Source organism: Haliotis rubra, unplaced genomic scaffold, assembly GCF_003918875.1.
Source record: "Haliotis rubra isolate DU_JTF1 unplaced genomic scaffold, ASM391887v1 Scf351, whole genome shotgun sequence".
In the NCBI taxonomy this organism is placed as follows: domain Eukaryota; kingdom Metazoa; phylum Mollusca; class Gastropoda; order Lepetellida; family Haliotidae; genus Haliotis; species Haliotis rubra.
The window spans coordinates 280,403-304,620 of record NW_025767026.1 but is presented as its reverse complement, the minus strand read 5'-3'; the positions used below and the strand labels follow the sequence as shown (position 1 = coordinate 304,620).

The 24,218-nt window shown below is 41.3% G+C and overlaps 1 protein-coding gene across 1 annotated transcript in view; it reads right to left on the bottom strand.

Moving 5' to 3' along the window:
• LOC124285067 (ATP-citrate synthase-like) overlaps positions 1–24,218 on the bottom strand; it is a 68,670-nt gene that overhangs the window by 1,251 nt on the left and 43,201 nt on the right. The window contains 21 exon segments of the mRNA XM_046721210.1: positions 9–1,945; positions 3,501–3,583; positions 4,788–4,901; positions 5,594–5,737; positions 6,987–7,137; positions 7,736–7,770; positions 7,772–7,891; positions 8,343–8,436; positions 8,807–8,934; positions 9,860–9,970; positions 12,088–12,169; positions 13,034–13,138; positions 13,554–13,645; positions 14,573–14,677; positions 15,011–15,126; positions 15,685–15,737; positions 16,176–16,420; positions 20,841–20,849; positions 21,815–21,960; positions 22,906–23,023; positions 23,826–23,887. Of these exon segments, the coding sequence (XP_046577166.1) occupies positions 1,768–1,945; positions 3,501–3,583; positions 4,788–4,901; positions 5,594–5,737; positions 6,987–7,137; positions 7,736–7,770; positions 7,772–7,891; positions 8,343–8,436; positions 8,807–8,934; positions 9,860–9,970; positions 12,088–12,169; positions 13,034–13,138; positions 13,554–13,645; positions 14,573–14,677; positions 15,011–15,126; positions 15,685–15,737; positions 16,176–16,420; positions 20,841–20,849; positions 21,815–21,960; positions 22,906–23,023; positions 23,826–23,887 (2,291 nt within the window). The 3' untranslated portion in view covers positions 9–1,767.

Sequence of the window (24,218 nt, the reverse complement as noted above, 5' to 3'; positions counted from 1 at the left end):
CCCAGGACAAGAAAGAGATCACCCCAATGGAAACAACTTTATTCATGATTCACTAACTACATACCACTCAAAGAAGTTAAGGAGCACCTAATGACACCATATCTATAACAACTTGAAAGAATCAATGTTCTTTAACAGTTTTGAGCAGTATAGTTGTCTCGGATCATGTTTGTCACTGAACATGTTACCATGGTTACAGAACTAATATTGCAAAGTATCACAAAGGTGAAAACAAAGTTCACAGGTTTCAAATAAACAGTAACAGACATTTGACTACTAATATGTAGTATATTGTTCAGATCATGGGGGTTGCTAGGGGTCTGACCATTTCCATGATGTTGAGGATGGTGGTTTTAAAAATAAATAAATAGAATTGTCAAAATCTGGACAAAATATGCCAGCTCCAGAGACGAACATGTCTTTTAGCAGTGGTGACCAAAAACACTCGGATTGTAACAAAATACTCAGTCCCACCCCCAAATTTTAAATAGTGAGCATATTTGTTCCCTCCCCTCTCAACAAGCACTTCATCAATATTGACTGGGGGGTATTTTTGCCTATGTATGTGCAACTGTCAAATGACAGAATATTGGTCTAAAAGGAACAAAAGAAGTGCGACATGAGACCTGGAATGAAAGACGAGCCTCCTCCAACTCGAACGCCTGCCAAGGAAACTGTTCAATAGATTAGTGACAGATGACTGGAATGCACGATATCAGATCCACGACAACACGATGCTTCCACATCAAAGGATTTCAAGAGGTCTGTTAAAAAATCTTAACTTGCAGCTAATTAGACATGATGAAATCAAACAAAGAAACAAAGCTGTCAGGACAGTGCAGCAAGCAAATATCATGTAACTCCAAAATAATGGTTCTGCATGTGTGTAATATCCACTTTAGATCCGATTCTTGTGCTTGCTGCCACCACAAGAAGCCATAGCCAGCACTGTTACAGATCTTAATGAGATTGATAGTGATATGTCAATAACATACTGGCATCAAGTTGTAAGTGTCATCACATTTTTTCACCAATATCTATGCTTCAGCGTTATCAAAATGACAATTTTAACCTTGAATGCAAGAAAGTACGAACAAAACAACTGGAGATCAAGAAAGCAAAAATAACAAAACATAAAATTCTGTAAATATACAATGGCACAAATAAATAGAATCAATAAAGCATTAATCAAACATGTCCCATAACATGAAACCCCAACAATGCCAGCTAAACATTTAACCACCTGGCTAAAACCTACATGTGTTATCCCATATACGTTTATCAGATATAGGTGTTATCTACCAAAGACAAGGTGTCGTAAATGTCATATTTCATAGTTCATGAACAGAAAACATTGTTCATTGAATGAGATTGGCATTTTTGCCAAAACATTTTGTGAATGAATGTTATTATTTTGCTGGCAAAATCTGAAAGTAACTTGAGCTTCTATATTCACTGTAATAATCTTCCCAATCACTTAGATGTAAACGGGTACTTATCAAAGAGCATCGTGCCACACGACGCTTGATAGGGTAAATACAGTACGTATATTCTAATCTTTGTTCATAATATTTGCTCATTTGACCCTAGAAGGAATGAGACATGGACGTGAATAACGAGATCCATTCCACATGGACATGAATGGGAGGCTTCCCACACGGACAATTCACTCAGTGATCCCATACACACGATCATGTGATCCATATCAACAGTCATACTACTTTCTCTCCACAACATGTTTCAATGATGTTCATGATGATCACAGCTTCACGCGGTTTCATTCAAGCCCTCGGGCATGATGTAGGAGATGTCGTCCCAAGGATGGCGGTACAATCCTTGCTTCAGACGCTTCTGATCCAGGTAGTGGCCGATGAATCCCATGCTTCGTCCCAGAACAAACAGGGCGTTGAGGGCACCGATTTCTACATACTCCTGGGATTCTTCTCTGTAAAATAATGGTCAGGTATGAATTTTTTGTCCTCGCCGTAATGGACATGCATGTTATAAGTGAATACAAATTCTACATCATGACATTGCCAGCACTATCATAACCAAAGCAAATTACAGTCCAGTTTGCAGATAAGAGTGAGTATGGTTTTAAATAAACATTTAATAAATACCAAATATACATTTATTTCTCTTGGTTTCATGTAACATCTTACAAGTGGAAGAATCTTTATAAGTGGCTCCAAAAGAGCCAAATATTCTACCAAATGCTTTAAGTTTGGTGGATTTGAATCATGGTTTCAAATGTGACATTTTGGAGGAATTAAGTGGCCTCAAATGGACCAATCTTTTAAGAAAAGCATGCAAGATTTATGGATGTCAATTTCTTGCTGTGAATAACAACGTTTCGGAGTGCATGCTTGCTCCTTCATCAATAAAGATGCTATTCACAATAAAGAAGGTGACATCCATAAATCTTGCTTTTCTAACGCCTTCCACTTCTAAATGCCCTTAAAAGATTTTACCAATCTTTTATTTGGACGTATTTGTAGAACCCCTGGCCCTGAGTGACCATTTTGTTTGTTATATAATAGGACATATGTTTTCAAATTATCATAAAGGCCAAAGTCTTTTGTAGGACTGCATAATGACATTCTAGTCAAGAATCTTACTAATATATTGGATGTCACATGAGATTTAAAGTTCAAGTAGTTCACCTAAATCATGTTTTTGTTTTCATTTTGCAATAGCTCATGTTAACACATGTTTATATTGGAGTTTAATCTGAGTGAATCACTGACATACAGTAACAATAATTACATACTGCTTAGAAGTGCATTCTGTTGAAGAAAACAACGCTGATAATGAAAATCATGTTATACTATTAAATTTATCATTATTTTCGCAAAACTTGCAATGCAGTACTTCAATTAAACATTCTACATTAAGGCTCTGTATCATTTCATTTATCTGTAAACCACTGACATACAGAAAGTATGGTGTAACAGTAACTAAGAAGACAATGTCACACACAGAGCTATTATTAATTAATGATGTACACACTTGGGCAGAAACCTTCCAGTCAATATATCACAATATGTATTACAATATCTCTTCAATTATTGCAATATATCACAATTTGAGAATCGGGGCAATATCCAGCCCTATACTTTACATTCATATATTCAGGTGAGGTGAGGTGAAATTAGGTTTAACGTCGTGCTTGAGAATATTTCGCTCATATGAAGACGTGCATGTGTGTGTATGGTATGTGCGCCTGCTTGTACTAGCCCAGACTGAAGCTGGTTTTATAGTGCTAGCCCACTGAGATACCATGCCGCAGTGAAGCATGAATACCCCACTTAGACACAGTATACTGACTCCGAGCCGACCAGTCCTTGTTGTACCCATTTATGCCGAGCGCCATGCAGGGACCAACAAGTACCATATTTTAACGTCTTTTGGTATGACGCGGTCGGGGATCGAACCCGCGACCTTCCGCTCTCCTCATATATTCAGTGTTACCATTATTAAACAGTGATGACAGTACCAACCTCGTGAAGCAGCCACATGTTCTCAGCAGGTCGACGAAGGAGACCCCGATGAAGCCGTCAACATTCAGAATCAGATTAGGTTTCTGGAAAATAGTACAAAAGTTTACGTGTGAAATGAAATGTTAAAAATTATTTTCCAGCTATAAAAAGGTCTCCCCAAAAAAGGCTGAAGAACAACTGAAAGATTTATCTCTTCTACAACATGGAACATTGTCCATGTCAGCACTAAGGGCTAGGGTATCTATTTCTAAAAAGATTAAGTTAGTCGGGTTCATACAGCCATGACCTGTATTTCAGTGATATGACTGGATGTAAGCTTGATGAGTGAGTAAGTGAGTGAGTGAGTGAGGAGTGGAGTGAGTGAGGAGTGAGGAGGAGGAGTGAGGAGTGGAGGAGGAGTGAGTGGAGTGAGGAGGAGTGAGTGGAGTGAGGAGGAGGAGGAGTGGAGGAGTGAGGAGGAGGAGTGAGGAGGAGGAGGAGGAGGAGTGAGTGAGTGAGGAGTGAGGAGGAGTGAGTGAGGAGGAGTGAGTGAGGAGTGAGAGAGGAGGAGGAGGAGTGAGTGAGGAGTGAGTGAGTGAGTGAGGAGTGAGTGAGTTAGTTAGTGAGTGAGTTTTTAGCAATATTCCAACAATATCATGGCGGGGAACACCAGAAATGGGCTTCATACAATGTACCCATGTGGTGTGAGTGAGTGAGTGGGAGTTTTATGCCGCTTTTAGCAATAGTCCAGCAATATCACGGCAGGGTACACCAGAAATGGGCTTCACACATTGTCCCCATGTGGGGAATTGAACCCGGGTCTTCAGCTTGATGAGCAAACACATTAACCACTAGGCTACCCCACCGCCCCTGATATGCGAGGACTACCAGTATTGATGAGTCTCACAGACACCTGCATGGTGCTGACAAACGTACAGACATACTGATGGACTGGAACTTAAACCATGATGAAAGGTTGTCTGACAGCCCAAGGGAAGCAACTCTGAACGTGAGTGGATTAATCAAGTTAACTGGAGAAAGAAATGAGCGGTTTTTAGAGTGTCAGCTAAACCCCAAAATATGTTCACACTGCTGAAGAACCAAGACTTATTAATCTTCAGTTACAACTTGTGATGGAGTATTTACATCAAATGACAAGCACTTGAAGGATAAAACTGCTTAAGACATTGGAACAACCCGAATCAGAAGCTTCCAAAGCAGAAAGTTATGAAGGCTGATTGACAGACTCCAAGAATATTTTTGATCATACGTATGTAACAGGCAATCAATAACCAGCGCAGCTCCTACCTTGGATGTGGTTATCTTTTCCACCTCGAGGGCGTAGTTTAGGAGCGGTGAGGCAGGGAAGTTTTTCTGGACATACTCCTTCAGGATGACCACTCGCATGTCAGGGTTGTTCAGCTGCAACAAAAATCAACTGTTCAACTTCAACACACCCCAGCCGTTCAGCTTCAACACGCCCCAGCCGCTCAGCTTCAACACCCCACAGCCATTCAGCTTTAACAAACGCCAACAGCCAGTTCAGCTTCAACACACCCAGCCCGTTCAGCTTTAACACGCCACAGCCGTTCCTTTCAGCTTCAACACGCCACAGCCGTTTCAGCTTCAACACGCCCCAACTGTTCAACTTCAACACGCCCAAACTGTTCAGCTTTAACACGCCCCAACTGTTCAGCGTCAACACGCCCCAACTGTTCAGCTTCGACTGTTTAGCTACAACACGCCCCAACCGTTCAGCTACAACATGTGCCAACCGTTCAGCTTCAACACACCCCAACTGTTCAGTTATAAATTCATGATAAATGTGCAAATTTTAAAAACCTGTCGATGAAGGACAGTAAAACCATATCACAGTCATCAAATCTAAGATCTAACTTAACCATAATATCTATTGACACAACCTTGTATGTATTGAGGTAAATACTGTCAACTTTCAGCCTTTCAGTAACACCTACGTTATTCAGCCCTTCAAAAGTATGCAGTTCATTAACGTATTGGACAGTCATCATTGAGTAAAATGTTTCAAGAACTAAAGCAGCAGGATAGGGCCAAGAACTGTTAATTAATGCTGAGATAAATCAACAAGTACTGACCGACTTGACCCTGTGACCAATCCCCATGATCAGCTGACCCTTCTTCCTCATGTCGTTGACGAAGTCCATGGGAATCAGGCCGGTGTCGTAGGCATCGCTGAACTGTCTGGCTGCAGCATCGAGAGCGCCACCGAATCTGTCTCCCTGGAAAATATTGAAACATCTGGTATTTCTGTTTTGTATTATTTGTCACGACTTGAGTGAGGAGTAGTAAGGAGGCGAGTGAGTGGAGTCAGTGAGTAAGGAAGTGAGTCAGTGAGTAAGAAGTGAGTGGTGAGTAAGGATGCGAAAGTGAGTCAGTGAGTAAGGAAGTGAGGAGTGAGTCAGTAAGGAAGTGAGTCAGTGAGTAAGGAAGTGAGGAGTGAGTCAGTAAGGAAGTGAGTCGGTGAGTAAGGAAGTGAGTCAGTGAGAGTAAAGGAGTGAGTCAGTGAGTGAGTAAGGAAGCTGAGAGTGAGTGAGTCAGTGAGTAAGGAAGCGAAAGTGAGTGAGTCAGTAAGGAAGTGAGTGAGTCAGTGAGTAAGGAAGCGAGTGGAGTGAGTCAGTGAGTAAGGAAGTGGAGTGAGTCAGTGAGTAAGGAAGCGAGTGAGTGAGTAAGGAAGTGAGTGAGTGAGTAAGGAAGTGAGTCAGTCAGTGAGTAAGGAAGCGAAGTCAGTGAGTGAGTAAGGAAGCGAGTGAGTGAGAGTCAGTCAGTAAGGAAGTGAATGAGTGAGTAAGGAAGTGAGTGAGTGAGTCAGTGAGTAAGGAAACGAGTCAGTGAGTGAGTAAGGAAGTGAGTCAGTGAGTAGGAAAGTGAGTGAGTCCAGTGAGTAAGGAAGTGAGTGAGTCAGTCAGTCAGTAAGGAAGTGAGTGAGTCAGTCAGTGAGTAAGGAAGTGAGTGAGTCAGTCAGTCAGTAAATCAGTGAGTAAGCAAGTCAGTGAGTGAGTAAGCGAGTCAGTGAGTGAGTGAGTGAGTGTCGTCAACAATTTCAGCTGAGTCATGGCTGCTTGTTAACAATCAAGTCTGGGTCTGTCCTCTCTGTTCCCAGTTTAGTTACAGACTGAGGACATATATGGCTCTATGGGACAAGTTCTAACCCTGTTTGTAGAATAAAGTCATCAGTCAATCAGATTGGTTTACAAGTCAGTGTTTAGCAATCATGCAGGTGGGTGAGTGAGGAATGTCGATTAATGTTGCCTTCAGCAATATTCCAGCTATCTGAATAAATGCCAGTCTCAATAAGCAGCACGAGCAGTGATCCATGTTGTTGGGATCCAAATCTGCTTGGTGGCCTCTTACAGCCATCGTAGGTTCATCTATTCTAACCTGGAATCTCCTTGGACCCGAGAATAATATAAGTAGAATTTCAAATTTTCTATTAAAAGCCAGTAGAGATGAGGCAGAGAATGTACGTACAATGGTGAGCAGGCCAGATGTGAGAGAGGAGATGAGATCTTTCCCTGCTCGGGCACAGACGATGGTGTTGTGAGCCCCGGACACCGCCGGGCCGTGGTCGGCAGTCACCATCAGACACATCTCAATAAACTTGGTGGCATACTTCGGCAATCTGGAAATCATGACAACATTTATTTATAGCAACTGTCCTGGAAACGAGTGCACATTTAACTATTTCAGTGTTTGACTGCCAACATTTTTGACATTCAGTGTGAAAGGCATCAACCTATATTGTTTGATATATTTGTCAGTTGATAATAAAAGGTTGTGTAAAACGCTAAAATACCTACAACTGCCAGACACCGTAGACCCTCAGGCAAAACTGTCCTACTTCCTTGAAACCAACAGATATTGGCCTACCTTCTCACTATTACACCCCCTACACACAATGGTTTACCCCAACTCCCTTACAATAACATTGGTCTACTCAAACACAACCACAATAACATTGGCCTACCCTACAAGAACAATGGTCTACCCTGACACCCCCACAAGAACAATGGTCTACCCTGACACCCTTACAAGTACAGTGGTCTAGCCTGACTAACCTGACAGTGGTCTTCCCAACTCTCCCCACCTGACAGTAGTCTAACCCGATATCCCCACCTGACAGTGGGATAACCCAACATCCATACAGAACACTGTCTACCCCAACACCCCTACAGAACAATAGTCTACCCCAACACCCCTACCTCCCACAATGCACCTACCTCCTCTGGAACCAGAGCAGACTGAGCACTCCCCCGAATGCCCATGTCCTCCTTGAAGATGTCTGTGATGGGGATGCCTGCGTACAGCAGCTCATGGCCTCGCTCGTCACAGATACTGGTCATGAAAGAGGCTGGCTTCCGGATCAGGCCAAGTTCCTGCAGGACAAATAACCATTTGCTTTCAATCAGTCAGGAAAGTGGCATACACCAGAATTATTGTCCTTTCTTTTCTGCAAGAGATATCTAGTATTTTCTTCAGTTCTGTTAGTTACATCCCAGAACAAATTCATTTAACAGCCACTAGATCAATCAGCGATCAAGGAGAGTATGGTGTCAGATGTTTTGTTAATGTATGTTTTAGATGGGGATGGAAGATATGACTGTGAAACATTAAGATATATTCGACACACCTAAATTATACAGACCTGACCCCTGCCCGTCAGCCATATACATTCCCATTTGAAAAGTAAAAGTGAGTAAAGTGAGACAAGCAGATCTCCCTTCACCTTCCCTTGGTGAAAGAGAAGACCTACATATCCACTCATAAGGGGATGGACATGACCGATACCCATCCACCCCCGGGGGGTACAGAAAAGATGGCACTCACCCTAGCCCAGTTGTAGTCCATTGGTACTGTGGGTGGGGCCTCCTCCGGCTGAGGGACAATGGCGCCCTCCTCCACCAGCTTCTCATACACCTGTCTATAACAGATTAACGTATTGTACGTACATTTTGAAGAACATAATTTCACTTTTGGGGAATAAATAAAATTCCCCTATTCACTTTCATAGTTTTAGGGTGAGTGAGTGAGTTCAGTTTTACGCCACACTCGGCAATATTCCAGCTATATGGCCGCGGTCTGTAAATAATCGAGTCTGGACCAGACAATCCAATGATCAACAGCATGAGCATCGATCTGCGAGGTTTAGGGTCAATAGATAGGTGAACAATGAAAAAAGATAAGGAAACTTTTTAAAAAACACAAAAATGCCATATATTAAATTCTTATTCTAGGAATAACAGCATTATGCAACAAAATGACAGCTTTAATCAATTTTAACTCCTTTTTACCTAATGACAGTTCCAAGTTCATCAAAACTGCGGGGGACACTGGCGCCAACCTCTTTCAGAGCCTTGTTCTTGGCCTCTGCCGTCTCAGAATCTGCATTTGCACACGCCCCAGCATGGCCAAACTGAACCTGCAACAGAGGAACTCGTACAGTCAACATTTCACGAGATATGGGTTTGTTTTAATGCTGCTTTGAACAGTATTCAGCTATATCATGGCACCAAGCGAAGAAAATCTTACACATTTACTACTCTGGTCGAACCTTGGTGCTGACAAACCTAGAAACACAATTGTGGTTGAAATTTAATGATCCTGTCAGATCTACAACTGACAATCCCAACCACAGGATCCAGTGGGACAGAACCCAAACCCTAACAACCAACCTCAAAAAACTCAGAAAACTCCAAGAAGCCATCTACATCAAAAGACTCCAGCCATAAATCAACCATGACCAAGGTTACTACATACCTCCTGCATACTGTCAACTCATTAAAGTGAGTCGCTGAGTATGGTTTTATGCAGCTTTTTAGCAATATTCCAGCAATATCACGGGCGGGGGGACACCAGAAATGGCTTTCACATATTGTACCCATGTGGGGAATCGAACCCCAGGTCTTTTAGCTGACGAGCCAACGCTTTAACCACTAGGCTACACCACCAGCCCCCAACTCATTAAAGATCCTCATCGATAAACCCCATTTATGTATATTACAGGCTTCACTATCCCCTTGTGTACTTTGCAAGCTTCATTTGGTAACGCTTTTATCTAAGCCCTTGTGTTGTTATTGTGTCTGGCTTCCTAATCCCTATTGTACTGTACAAACATCTACTCTAACTTGTATATATGCTCCTCCATCCTTATGCTATTCATCACTTGCTTGATAACAGTGTTAGAAACTACACCGAAACGTCGCTCTCACAGCAATAAAGAAGTTGTTCACCCATATATCCTTCCTTACTGCCCCAACTTCTAAATGGCTCTCAAAGAAGATCTACAACAATCTGAATATTTGTAAACACTAGCAACTTCCTTCATGGTACTTGGTTGCTCTTACCTCTGAGGTGAACATCTTGGCACACGTTCCAATACACCAAGCGATCACGGGCTTGTTGATTCGGTTCTCCTTGAGGGCGTTGACCAGTCGGTACTCCTCCACACCCCCAACCTGCAATATCACCGACCTGGATAACACTCACACCAAACAATGAAACAAGTTCAATCTTACTGCACTTCTGAGTGAGTGAGTGAGTACTGTTTTACACCTCTTTCAGCAACAACCCAGCAGGTACACCAGAAACGGGCTTCACACATTGTACCCAAGTGGGGAATTGAACCCAAGAATTCGTCTCAATACTTTCATCACTTGGCTACCCTACGGCAGTCAATTGACTCAGCATATTGTACAGAACGACCTTAGCACTAACTCTACCTTAAATCTGTGTTAAGGGAAGGGAGTTACGGTCACCTTAGACCTAAGATCGCTTCGTACCACAGCACCCAATCCTTATTTCATCTCCTTACTGCCAAGTGCCAGGCAGGTTTCCAACAAGTACCAAGTTTTAACATCCTCAACATTCCCACACTCAACTACAACACAAAGCTGGTCACTAAACAAACGAGTCACTAAACAAATGAGTCACTAAACAACGAGTCACTAAACGAGTCACTAAACAACGAGGTCACTAAAGCGTCACTAAACAACGAAGTCACTAAACAACGAGTCCGAGTCACTGAGTCCGGAGTCACTAAACAAATGAGTCACTAAACAAACAAGTCATCACTAAACAACGAGTCACTAAACGAGTCACTAAACAACGAGTCCGAAGTCACTAAACAAGTCAAACAAATGAGTCACTAAACAAGTCGAGTCCTAAAGTCGAAGTCACTAAGCGAGTCACTAAAACAGAGTCACTAAACAAGCGAAATCACTAAACAAACGAAGTCACTAAACAACGAGTCACTAAACAAACGAACGAAGTCACTAAACAAAGCAACGAGTCACTAAACAGCCGAAGGTCACTAAACAAACAAGTCACTAAACGAGTCACTAAAGAGCGAGTCCGAGTCACTAAAAACAAACAAGTCACTAAACAACGAGTCACGGTCACTAAACAAACAAGTCACTAAACAACGAGTCCGAGTCACTAAACGCCGAGTCCAAGTCACTAAACAAGCGAGTCACTAAACGAACACTAAGCAAGTCACTAAACAACGAAGAGTCCGAAGTCACTAAACAAACGAGTCACTAAACGAGAGTCACTAAAACAAACAAGTCACTAAAGAACGAGTCCGAGTCACTAAACAAACAAGTCACTAAACAACGAGTCCTGTCCGAAGTCCGAGTCACTCCACTAAACAACGAAGTCACTAAACAAACAAATCACTAAACAATGAGTCACTAAACAAACGAGTCACTTAACAAACGAAGTCACTAAACGAGTCATACTAAACAACAAGTCACTAAACGAGCCACTAAACAGGCGAGTCGAGTCCGTCTAAACAAACGGGTCACTTAAACAAACAAATCACTAAACAACGAGTCACTAAACAAACGAGTCACTTAACAAACGAGTCACTAAAATGAGTCACTAAACAACAAGTCACTAAACAAACGAGTCACTAAACGAGCCACTAAACAGACGAGTCCGAGAGTCACTAAACAAACAAGTCACTAAACAATGAGTCACTTAACAAACGAACAAGTCGAGTCCGAAGTCACTAAACAAACAAGTCACTAAACAACGAGCCACTAAACAGACGAGTCCGAAGTCACTAAACAAACAAATCACTAAACAACGAGTCACTAAACAGACGAGTCCGAAATCACTAAACAAACAAGTCACTAAACAACGAGCCACTAAACAGACGAACCGAAGCCACTAAACAAACAACAAATCACTAAACAACGAAGTCACTAAACAGACGAGTCCGAAGTCACTAAACAACAAGTCACTAAACAAACGAGTCACTAAACAACAAGTCACTAAACAAACGAGCCACTAAACAAACGAAGTCACTAAACAGGCGGTCACTAAACAGACGAGTCACTAAACAGACGAAATACTAAACAAGTGAGTCACCAAGTTAATGTTGTTTGACACACTAATTCTTTTCTAGGAATGTTTGCAAACAATCGTTCATTCCCCATGATTAACTGGAGGGTTTGCACATGTCTAAAAAGATCAGATATGATGCAAGGTAAAACTTGTCATATCCATATCTGAACTAACATCAAGGTCACATCCACAGTTATGGTTTTAGGATGTTGGATGAAGCACTCACCTCTCCGAGCAGCACCAACATCTTAACTTCTGGGTTGTCTTGGTAACGGAGGATGTGGTCCATGAATGTGGTTCCTGGGTATCTGGAATATGATGTAACCATAACAGTACGAGTGACATTTCTAACTTGGTCAGATTGTGACAAGAATAGGATTGAGTGGACATACTCCACCTCAAATACAAGAAGCTGTTTGTTGGAGATACCAAAGTGCTCATGACTGTGACCAATTCAGGTGGCCTTTTGACTACTGCTTCATTGTGGCGACTTAAATACTGATAGACGGTGCCATGTGACACCGAAGTACATGGCATCATACCAAAAGACGTTAAAATATGGTACTTGTTGGTCCCTGCCTGGTGCTCGGCATTAATGGGTACAACAAGGACTGGTCGGCTCGGAGTCAGTATAATGTGTCTGAGTGGGGTATTCATGCTTCACTGCGGCTTGGTATCTCAGTGGGCTAGCACTATAAAACCAGCTTCAGTCTGGGCTAGTACAAGCAGCCGCACCTACACATACACATGGATGCACGTCGTCATATGAGCGAAATATTCTCCAGCGCGACGTTAAACCCAATTTCACCTCACCTCACCTAAGTACATGATTAATCCATATCAGTTCTGTCAACAATCAGTGTATTCATCCCAAAATATCTACCAACTCGGGAGAGGTGGGACTCCAAATTCTCCACTGATACATGGACATCCAATTACGTTGCTGTAACCTCTATACTCTGCCTGTATTCATTGACAATCCCAGTGCTGAGTGTTTGTCGTAGTCAGTTAAACTGCATCCAATTTAGCACCACCAGATCTATATGTAAGACGTGTTTATCTCCCAAGTGAATATTGCTAGATATTGTCCTCCGAGTTCCCTGCAGAACTGAAATACAGTTTCAAAGGTTTAAACAACATGTTATATACAGCTGTCACACAGCAAGCCCTACCTGTCTCCTCCGATGGCTACTCCCTCGTACACGCCGTTGGTGTTGAGAGCGATGATGTTGTTCAGTTCATTAGACATACCCCCTGATCGGGACACGTAGGCAACACTGAAAACACAACACTTGGAATCAATAAATAGAGGACAAAATTCAAGATCTTTGGCTTCCTGTAAATAAAATTGAATTTATAATATGGATACTTTTTAATGATAAAAGTCGTCTTCTCAAAGTGATTCATATATAATGTCCCAGACTGAACTCTCGTCCAGAACTAAAGTTATCCTATCTCAAAATATATATCTACAAATTATAAGAAATTCCCAATCTGACGTTGTCTTACTTCACACTTTATTATATAACACATGACAATCCAAACAGACCAGAACAATCCAAAATTTCAGGCTACACCTGAGCACTCTAGACTTGCCAAAACATTCTTGACTTGAATTGCACTCAGGGAAAGAGACCAATACTGTCTGGTGTGTAAGGGCAGATTATCTGGATAAGGGGAAATAACTCCTACCTGCCAGGCCTGTACAGCTTGGAGGAGAGAATGTTGTCCAACATGCCGCCGGTGTTGCCGATCTTGAAACAGCCGGGTTTTACACCGCCCACCTGTAAATACACACAATGTCGGTACAACCTTGGTCTGAACTCTCTTTATTCCAGTACTGAAGAGGCCACAGGCCTATAGTACAAAGCATGATAACAATAATGGCATATAATCACAATAGATATACATACCAAGTTTGCAAATATAAGTTGCATTATTTGAGTTCATTAACAAATTAAAGGTGGTAAGATATGAATGGCAATATTGTGGTAGATATTTTGTCCTTAAATCAGTGTAGTAAGGACATACAAGCAACAAGTGGAACTCATCTTCAATTACATTTAATGTACAAAATTTGCACAATCTGTTTACTTTTGGAATATTATAATATCAGCCCTTCTCGGTTATAAGATCATGTGAAGAACATCTAAACCTGGATAACAAAATGAGGAATTTTCTGAGAATAATATTGTGGAGGTATTGCCCTGTATTTAAAACAGATTTAAAAGTCTGTGAAAAGTAGATTTGGGCGACTGTATTAGAGATGAATTTCAGGTCTGAACGTACGCATCTTTTTAATCTTTGCGATAAAGCATTATAAAATGACTTTGGGCACTTTGACTTTGGACAAGTGCAAGGTCTCACCTACACATACATGCATAAGTGTTGGGGTGTATATGTCGTCTGCTAAAATCATGTGGAATCTGCTTGAGCCCGTCTGCTCACATTTCGAAGTGTTGGCTTTCATTTGGTCACATGCTAACATACTGTGGCTTGTTCAGTCACGTGCTCAAAAGTCGGGACTTGCCTGAATGCATGATGCGTGTCAAGTGTTGGGTACATTATATCTTTTAATAACACTTTGTAACAATTTATTACAATACATGATAGTGAAGCATATGACTTTATAGATATCATTTTTTTGTTTATTGTACAGTGTGATAATTGCTCCAGATATGTCACGTGTCTCGGACAGCATGTCTACTCACCGTGGCTGGTCCAATAATGGCTACTTTCTTCTCGTCAGCTGTCTTCACCAGTTGGCGTGTGAGATTCTCGGGGATGCCTTCGGCGATAATGGCAATTGTTCTGATCTGAAAACGGTGAAAATGTTCGTAATTAACTTAACAACTCAACCTAGCCTTTATGAACATATTTCCTGCAAAACCGAAAAGAACATGATCTACGAATATTGGGTAACGTTACCATCATCAATGTGCTACGAATATTCTACCTTACTTTTGTGTATGTGCACCCATATTTGTAATGGCTGACATGTTTGTAATGGCTGACAACATACCCACCATGCATATTTGAGAACAAGTATACCTGTAGGTGAAGCAGAGTAATATCCATAGCTATTGTCAGATAAGACTTTCTATATAATATCGATTTGTTCATCTAAACAACAAACATGTCACATCTACCTGAGGAAAGTTCATGGTCTCGACTGTGCTTTCATAGGCTGATCTGAGAGAAGCAAAGTTGATCAGAACGTCCGCGTCCGGATGTTTCTTCATACAGTCAGCCATGTTCTTGTAGGCTGAGAAAGCAGGAATATTGTCATGACAAGTCATAAACACAGATCTTTAAATATTCACACAATAAATGGGTCAAATGAACAAACAAACAAAACTACACCACAGTCTGCAGTGTAACTATCTCACAGCTAATAAAAAAATTCATTGAATCATTGCCAGTGGTCGAGAGTAAGTGAGTTTAGTTTTACGCCGCTTTTAGCAATATTCCAGCAATATCATGGCGGGAACACATGAAATGGGCTTCACACATTGCACACATGTGGGAAATCAAACCCAGGCCTTTGGTGTGACGAGCAAACACTTTTAACCACTAGGCTACCCAACAACCCCTAGTGGTTAAGAGCAATGACCCACAGATTCAGGAACCAAACATCACTCAAGCTGGTTCCATGGGGGGACAAAACTGACAGTTTTCTGGATTTTGTCACTCCGATATACAGCAGTTAAATCCACCATCAACAGCTATTATTGACTGCTGGAAATGGACAAATAATTCATAAAACAAACACTGGACATATCTAACATTAAATTTAAGACACAAGCTTGGTATACTTTCTTACCTGGGATGAGCACCTCTTTGTGGCCCCAGTAGAATTTCTGCTTGTGGTCACCTCTGAAGGAAAACCAGAGTAAGGCTTTTAGCAACTGATTTTAGCAAGAACTACATAATTGTGGGCACAGGTCTCAGACACTGCACTGCTGATTTACATAGTAAATCTGGACACACATCTGCACACATATGCCAAAATAACACAAAACATGAGTGCGTGAATGAATCGGGCATCACATTGTACCCATGTGGGGAATCGAACCCGGTCTTCGCCCGGTGACGGGGCTTAACACTTTAACCACTAGGCTACCCACCACCCTGGGCACAGGTTTAAGTAAGGCACTGCTGATTTAGACTTAGCACTAAGGTTGTTCCGTACAGCAGCACCCTGAATCAATACTTTGCTGAGAAAGCGTAATCCCAAATATAACATATGTTACATGTGAACGTTTCTAAATTACATTGTGTATTCATACTTAAAGGAAACATGACAATACATACGTGAATGGGTAGATCATAGCGACGACAGAGGGCTCCTTGCGGGAACACACATAGTCGTAGTCCATCATGCTTTGCACAGCCCTCATCTGCATGCCCCAGATGATGGCCTTGGTGCCTTTGTTGAACAACATCACATCTTTGCCACCCTCCGTCTGATTGGCCAGGCTTTCCAGCTGAGCACTGGCTGTCGAGGATGTTGATTGGTTGAGCTCATTGGAGGACCCCCTGCGGCTCGTGGTTGGGGACTGGAATTAAGGCATATTTTTACACTATTTTACCTAGTTCACAAAACTGACAGTGCAGGAATTTCTAAATATTTGTCAAGTGGCTTTTTTATGTTCAGTGATCACTCAGAACCATTTAAGAAGTCATGGCAGCCTGCAAACAGTCAAGTCTGGGTCAGACAATCCAGTGATGGATGTAGTGAGCAATGATCCACAATATTGGGGGGACAATGACACAATCAACCAAGTCACTGATCACTCAATCCATCAGTCACCTCTTTCGAGCTGCATATGTTGCTGGGCCGCAACTGTAGTGAGTGAGTGACTTTAGTTTTACGCCGCACTCAGCAATATTTCAGCTATATGGCGACGGTCTATAAATCATCAGATCTGAACCAGACAATCCAGGGATCAACAGCATGAACATCAATCTGCGGCCTGGGATACAATGACATGTGTCAACCCAGTCAGTGAGCCTGCAGCAATTGTAACCCAGAAACCTGACAGGGTTTGTCACAAGTGACTAGCTAATGAACATACAGCCGTGACCGGCTTGAAGAATGTCTTCAATGAGCTTTCAGTTATAATCTGCATCAAATATAGGACATGATGACCAGATACTTCAGATCCTTGCATAGAATAACCATACTGACATCACTATATCTTACCATCTTACTGTACCGTTATCTTACCATCTTACCGTACCGTTATCTTACCATCTTACTGAACTGTTATCTTACCATCTTATTGTACTGTTATCTTACCATCTTACTGTAATAATCTTGAATACAAGAGATTTGAATCAATGATTTGTGATCATTAAACTCGTCGACTGACATCTGTAGCAACTTTACACCAAGAACTTCTTTCATTCAACAGAAACAAATTTTATGAGTCGATGGTCTGTACAGCATTAGAAGCTTAATAATGCAGAATTCAGTCCTGAAACAGATCTATCTCCGCCAATCCAAAACTGTAAATCATGAAATCTATCAAATATTTAAACATGAAGTCAATATCATAATGATGATGCCTGTCAATATTCTATGGTCAAACTATTTTTCGCAAGGAATCTGTGTTTTATTGCAATCTATACATTTAAGAATTAAAACTGAACCTGAAACAAAACCATTGAACAAAAGAAACCCAATTAAAACATATCAAGTTTTAAAGAAAGCATTACTCCAATGTGTTAAAAGAAGCAGTTCCCATGTGAAGACGCTGGAGAGAGGTTCGCTGTTAAGGATAGATATGGCCATGTTGAATAGAGGGAAGAGATATTACACGTCCATTTATTGTATAATCGTAAAAATATCTTCACTCTGAGTGATTTAACTCTTGAATATATATCAGTTATTTTGAAACATGTCAGCTTGATGTCACAGTGAGTGAGTGAGTTTGGTTTTATGTCGCTTTCAGCAATATTTCAGCAAAGTTACGGTGGAGGACACCAGAAATGGGCTTCACACATTGCACCCATGTAAGTATCAAACCTGGGGTGCCACTGTACAAAACAACTTCAGCGCTGTACGTCCCATAGCCCAGCATAGACTTATGGTGAGGTGAAATGGGGTTTAACGTCGTACGTAAGAATATTTTGCTCCTATGATGATGTGCATGCGTATATGTGTGGGGCTGCTTGTATTCGCCCAGACTTAAGTTGGTTTTATAGTGCTAGCTCACTGAGATACCATGCCACAGTGAAGCATGAATACCCCACTCAGACACATTATACTGACTCTGAGCCGACCAGTCATTAATGCCGAGCGCCAGGCAGGGATCAACAAGTACCATATTTTAATGTCTTTTGGTATGCCGCGGTTGGGGATCGAATCCATGACCTTCCGGGCGGACACTCTAACCACTACACTACATAGACATATGATAGACTTAGCTCTAAGGTTGTTTTGTACAAAGGCACCCAGGTCTTTAATGTGGCAAGCTAATGCTTTAACAGACCTCAGATCATGAACATTTTTTACTTGGGAGAATCATATGGGTAAGTGCTGAAATAGTCTGGAATCAAACATGGTCACAGGTGCCTGGCTAGCCTAAGGGAAGCAACTCTGCACGAACTGTGATACATTACAATGACATGACCACTGTTTCCAACAAATTAAGGAGTAAGGAATAAGCCGGCAAGAGTAACACAATGACATGAAGCATGATGCACAATATGCAGCTCAATACAAGATAAACAATGGTTTCATATGACCGATGAACTATAGTCACATGAGAGAATTGTATTCTTTATTTCTTTTGAGTAGTATATATTTCCCGATTAATATTGGCACAAGTTAAAGAGGCTGGAAAGAACAGCGGTGGCTATAAGGCTGGAGAGGAGGGTAGGATGCAGTTCTTGTACAGGCACACCTATTGTGCACTCCTCAACAGTGTCTGAACAGACTGGATGGCTTGAAGATGTCATGGTTATACTGTTATACACTTCCTTGACAAACTTTGCTGTTGTATGCTATTCAATGTTTGATAGGGACAAGGTCCAGGTGTGACTGGTTTGTTTGAAGATGTTGCCATAGTTACACAAGTAGTGTTCACATTCATTTACAGTTAAATCACACATAAGTACACTTTACAAACAGTTTCGACAAAATACTAAACACCTAGGTAACTGATATAGGTCCCAAGACCCAATCTGATTTGATGCCCAAACTGTAATTGTATAGATTGTATTTTTTTCTTAAAATCATTAACAATTTCATAAATTCTCAAGACTTCAGCTATTTCTACTCAGCAGACAGCTATTCTAAAGTGTAAATCCATGCTCAGTATTGGTCAGGTTTGTGTGAAACTGTGCAGTGTGTGAAAATGAGTCACAGACTCCTAGAAATGTACGGTAATACTCTAAACAGCGGTGAGCATTGTGAGTGATCTCCAATACTGCTGTCAACAGTATTTCCGTTACAAGGTGAGTCAGTGAGGAGAGTCTGAAGAGATGCAGGTTTCCAAAGTTTACCACTCTTCAGAAGCCTGTGAGAACAAGTATCGTAAGATCCTGGAGAACCTAAGGGACATAATTCTGTGTAACTCCTCACCATTACCCAAGAGTGAGTACACAACCCGAGTGAATTTAAGGTTCACTGTTTTTGATTAAAAAAAAATGAAAAAATGAATTTAGTCATAGGCTAGCTATGTTAAGTCAAATAAGTGTTACCAAAAGAGCTGCTTCATTAAATATTAGTCTTTGTACCAGAATGTAAGAGTGAGTGAGTGCGTGAAAAAGTGAGTGAGTATGGTTTTATGCTGCAATATTCCAAAAATATCAGGCAAGGGCCTCAAACAATGTACCCATGTGGGGAATTGAACCCAGGTTTTCGGTGTGACGAGCGAACACTTCAACCACTAGGCTACCCCCCTGCCCCCAGAATGTAAGAACAAGCACATGCTAAAGTTTTCATCTAACATGTCCATTCAGCAGTCCCAATCATATTACAAAACCCAAGTACAACCCACATATTAATGATATTACCTATCTCACAACCAGTGTTAAACCATAAAATATCCCAACAGGTTCTGTCGCTCACCTTGCAAGTTAATTGTTTACTTCTTAACACAGAGCCTCACTTCATATTGACAGTAACATATCTTGACTACCATCAAGACAAACAGAATAAAAAAATAACCTGGAAGATAGTGTTAAAATAACTACATTTTTTTACATCGATTTTAAAAACTCTCTCTTTTCTTGTAGCCATTATAAAACATGTTATGGTTCTGATAACAGCAATCTCAAAATTAAGCAAGGGTTTGTCATTTTTACACAATTTATACATGTATGCCAAGAAAACATATCCCAGCCATATGGCGGTCTGAACCAATCAAGTCTGGACCAGACAATCCAGTGATCAACAGCATGAAAATTAGAACGGATGACGGTCAACCAAGTTTGGTAAACTGACAATCCCGTTAGTAGGTTTGGTAGCATAGGGCCTTTGTGGCATTTTTACACAATTCTATAGCATGTAAAGGGTCCACTTTGTTGATGAATTACGAAAGAAAACATCAGATATAAATGAAAGTCAGCAGATTTAAAATTAAACCATAGAGATAATCCCAAAACTTCATATATTTTTACCCAATATACCAGTTCTCAGAAGAAGTATTACAATACATGCCATTTGAAATCCACATACTGGTGACACCATGCAGTTCTATGAACTATACTACTGAGAGAAGTTATAGACCACCTGCTTTCTTTTACAGGACAACATATAATGTGTTACGCATGACATGAAAACATTAGGCATTCCTTAGCTCTGTTTGGTTGCATACTGATATCAGTATCAAACCATTCAAATATCATGTCACAAGGATCTTTGACCCAGGCGACCTAAGACAGCTACAACATTGGAATGCATACAGGCAGGCAAGGGACTAAAGGCTAAAGTTTGAGGCGGACAACATAAAAAAATACTGAATCTACCTTTGCAAGCTGAAAACAAATCAAAGTCAAGTTTACTATGATGAATATTATAATTAGATTTGTGCAGCTCAAACAGTTAGTTTTTAATGGATGTTTCACCATGCAGGGCATGAAAGAAACAATATTACTATATGTGGTTTATATTGTAAAACAAATTAAATTTCAAACACAAATGGAAAAATGATAAGCACCATTTATGATATATTTCCACATGGAACAGCCACCCAAACAGATGTGTTTGTTTACAACTGACATGCTTGTAATGAGTGAGTGAGTGAGTTTAGTTTTACGCTGCACTCAGCAATAATCCAGCTATATGGCGGCGGTCTGTAAATAATCGAGTCTGTACCAGACAATCCAGTGATCAACAGCATGAGCATCAATCTGCGCAATTGGGAACTGATACAAGTCAGCGAGCCTGACCACCCGATCCTGTTAGTCGCCTCTTACGACAAGCAGGCTTACTGAAGGCTCATTCTAACCCGGAACTTCACGGGTTGCTTGTAATGAAATACAGCCACAGAAATTGATTATCTTAAATATGATTTGTCTTTGCTACAGCTAAAGTAATTGGGCCATCACTTGAACCATGTCCTCTCCTCTTGCTAACCCCCTTGCCACTGCTTCTGCCCAAACCCCTTTTGTGTTTTCCTCCGTCCAAACCCTTGTTTGTGTCATACAATTTCGTATTCAATATCCCTTTCCATTTAATTATCATGGAATGTAACAAACTGAAATGGATTTCTGGAGGTGCAGTTTAATCCAGGCTCTACATGGGTAGAGATTTCCGAATGTACACAGCCATCAGGGATAAGTCTTAAACAACTAAAGTGTGGTGCTTAACATTTTCCAGGTGTATATTAATATGCTCATAATGTTTTATTTACTTAAAGATATCTTTAAATCTCATTTGTACAAAACATTTACACTGACATGTCGTAAAATATCTGACAATGAATTGCTGCAATACTCACAGCTCCCCCTGGTAGCAGGAAGTTGGCGGTTGTCTGAAGCCGCTTCGGCATTGGTGGGATGTCTCGCTTGCCGAGAGCCATACTGACAATGGCAGTCATGTGAGTCTCAGGGCCAAACACTTGGATCGGTACTCCAAGGTTGTCACCTGACGAACAAATCGTTCATGAAACCTTCAAGTTTGGAACAAAAGTGCTAACTATTCGTTATCTTGCAAGTATAATGTATCAGTTAAAGAGTGAGTGAGTTTAGTTTTACGCCGCACTCAGCAATATCCCAGCTATATGGCGGCAGTTTGTAAATAATCAAGTCTGGACCAGACAGTCCAGTGATCAACAGCATGAGCATCGATCTGTGCAATTGGGAACCGATGACATGTGTCAGCCAAGTAAGCGAGCCTGACCACCCGATCCTGTTAGTCGCCTCTTATGACAAGCATGGGTTACTGAAGATCAATATTCTAACCCGGACCTTCACGGGTATATCAGTTAAAGAGCCTTCTTAACTGACTTGTCATAATCATCACTGCAACATGTAAGCGGTGATCAACACCAATTAGAAATAATTTAGGCTGCAGCAGATGACTTTCGTAAAACATCCAGGGATGTAGGGATGTTTGGAGCCTTTCATTGATGTCCCTGATTGGATGGAGCAGTACAAACAGAGGCTCAGTTTGTGAGAGGTCATCGTATTTGAAGAGGTGAGGTGAGGTGAGGTGAGGTGAGGTGAGGTGAAATTGGGTTTTACGTTGTACTTGAGAATATTTCGCTCATATGACGACGTGCATGCGTGTGTATGTGTATGTGCGGCTGCTTGTACTAGCCAAGACTGAAGCTGGTGATATAGTGCTAGCCCACTGAGATACCATGCCGCAGTGAAGCATGAATACCCCACTCAGACACATTATACTGACTCCGAGCCACCCATTAATGCTGAGCTCCAGGCAGGGACCAACAAGTACCATATTTTAATGTCTTTTGGTATGACACGACCGGGGAGCAAACCCGCGACCTTCCGCTCTCCGGGCAGACGCTCTAACCACTACACCACGGAGGCGGTCTATTTGAAAGAAGCGAAGAAAGAGTTCACTCACCTAGTTCTCTCATAATACGGAGTCCCTCTTGATAGTTGGGTCCAGCTCGCCGCACATAGATCTTCACGTCAAACTCGATCAACTTCTGCTGAAACTCTAGCAGAGCTCGGACAATACCCTGCAAATAGTAGAGGATTTTGTACTACACAATGAAAAACTCTCAATGTGGACAATGCTCTTACAGCAATCAGTACACAGTGAGACCTTGGTAATATGGATCATGCTTATACAGCGAGAACCTGTTTTAACTGGAAACCAAGCATAGTTGATAATGGGTGGCAGTTTTCATAAGCTGGTTCATCTGCCATTATTGAACAAACTTTATGGATAACAACTTCCTTTATTTCGTGAGTGTGACTTTCAAATACAGATTCTTGTACCATTGTCATTCCTGCTTGAAGTTGTTATCCATAAAATTTGTTCAATATTGTACGGCCCAACTTCTATGCCACTCAAAGAAGTTAGTTTATCTGCCTTTGATAAATATTCTTTCAACATCAAACTGCGAGTAATGTTCCATTTCAATGACAACTAAACTATCTATTTTTTTATAACAAAGGGACTAGCAGATAATCTGCAAGCAGAAAAAATAAACTAAGACCTCTTTGCATGTCAAATTTAAACAAAACATACTTTCATTAAGGAAACAGTTCAGTTACCACTGAAATTCCATGTCATATCCAATCCAATTACTAAATCAACTATTAACATGGAAGTTAAAATCCCACATTTTGTTCAGTGGACTCACAAGATGAATTAATGAGTTTATGAAAGCAATATTCCAGCAATATCAATGCAGCACCAGAAATGGGCTTCACACTTGTACCCATGTGGGGAATCAACCCGGTCTTCGGCGGACGAGCTTAGCAAACCACTAGGCTACCCCAATCGCCCCAGAGTTTATGAAAGAGGAGGCTTACCTTGAACGTCATAGCAACGTTTGTGAAGTTGGCGATGCCGCCACCAATGATGAGTATCTTCCCTGAAAGTAATCAACACCCATTTAACACATTCTGGGAGTGAGTGAGTGAGTTGTGTTTTACACTGCTTTTAGCAATATACAGGGAGGGGTGAGGTGAGGTGAGGTGAGGTGAAATTGGGTTTAACGTTGTGCTTGAGAATATTTCACTCATATGACGACGTGCATGCGTGTGTATGTGTGGCTGCTTGTACTAGCCCAGACTTAAGCTGGTTTTATAGTGCTAGCCCACTGAGATACCACGCCGCAGTGAAGCATGAATACCCCACTCAGACACATTATACTGACTCCGAGCCGACCAGTCCTTGTTGTACCCATTAATGCCGAGCGCCAG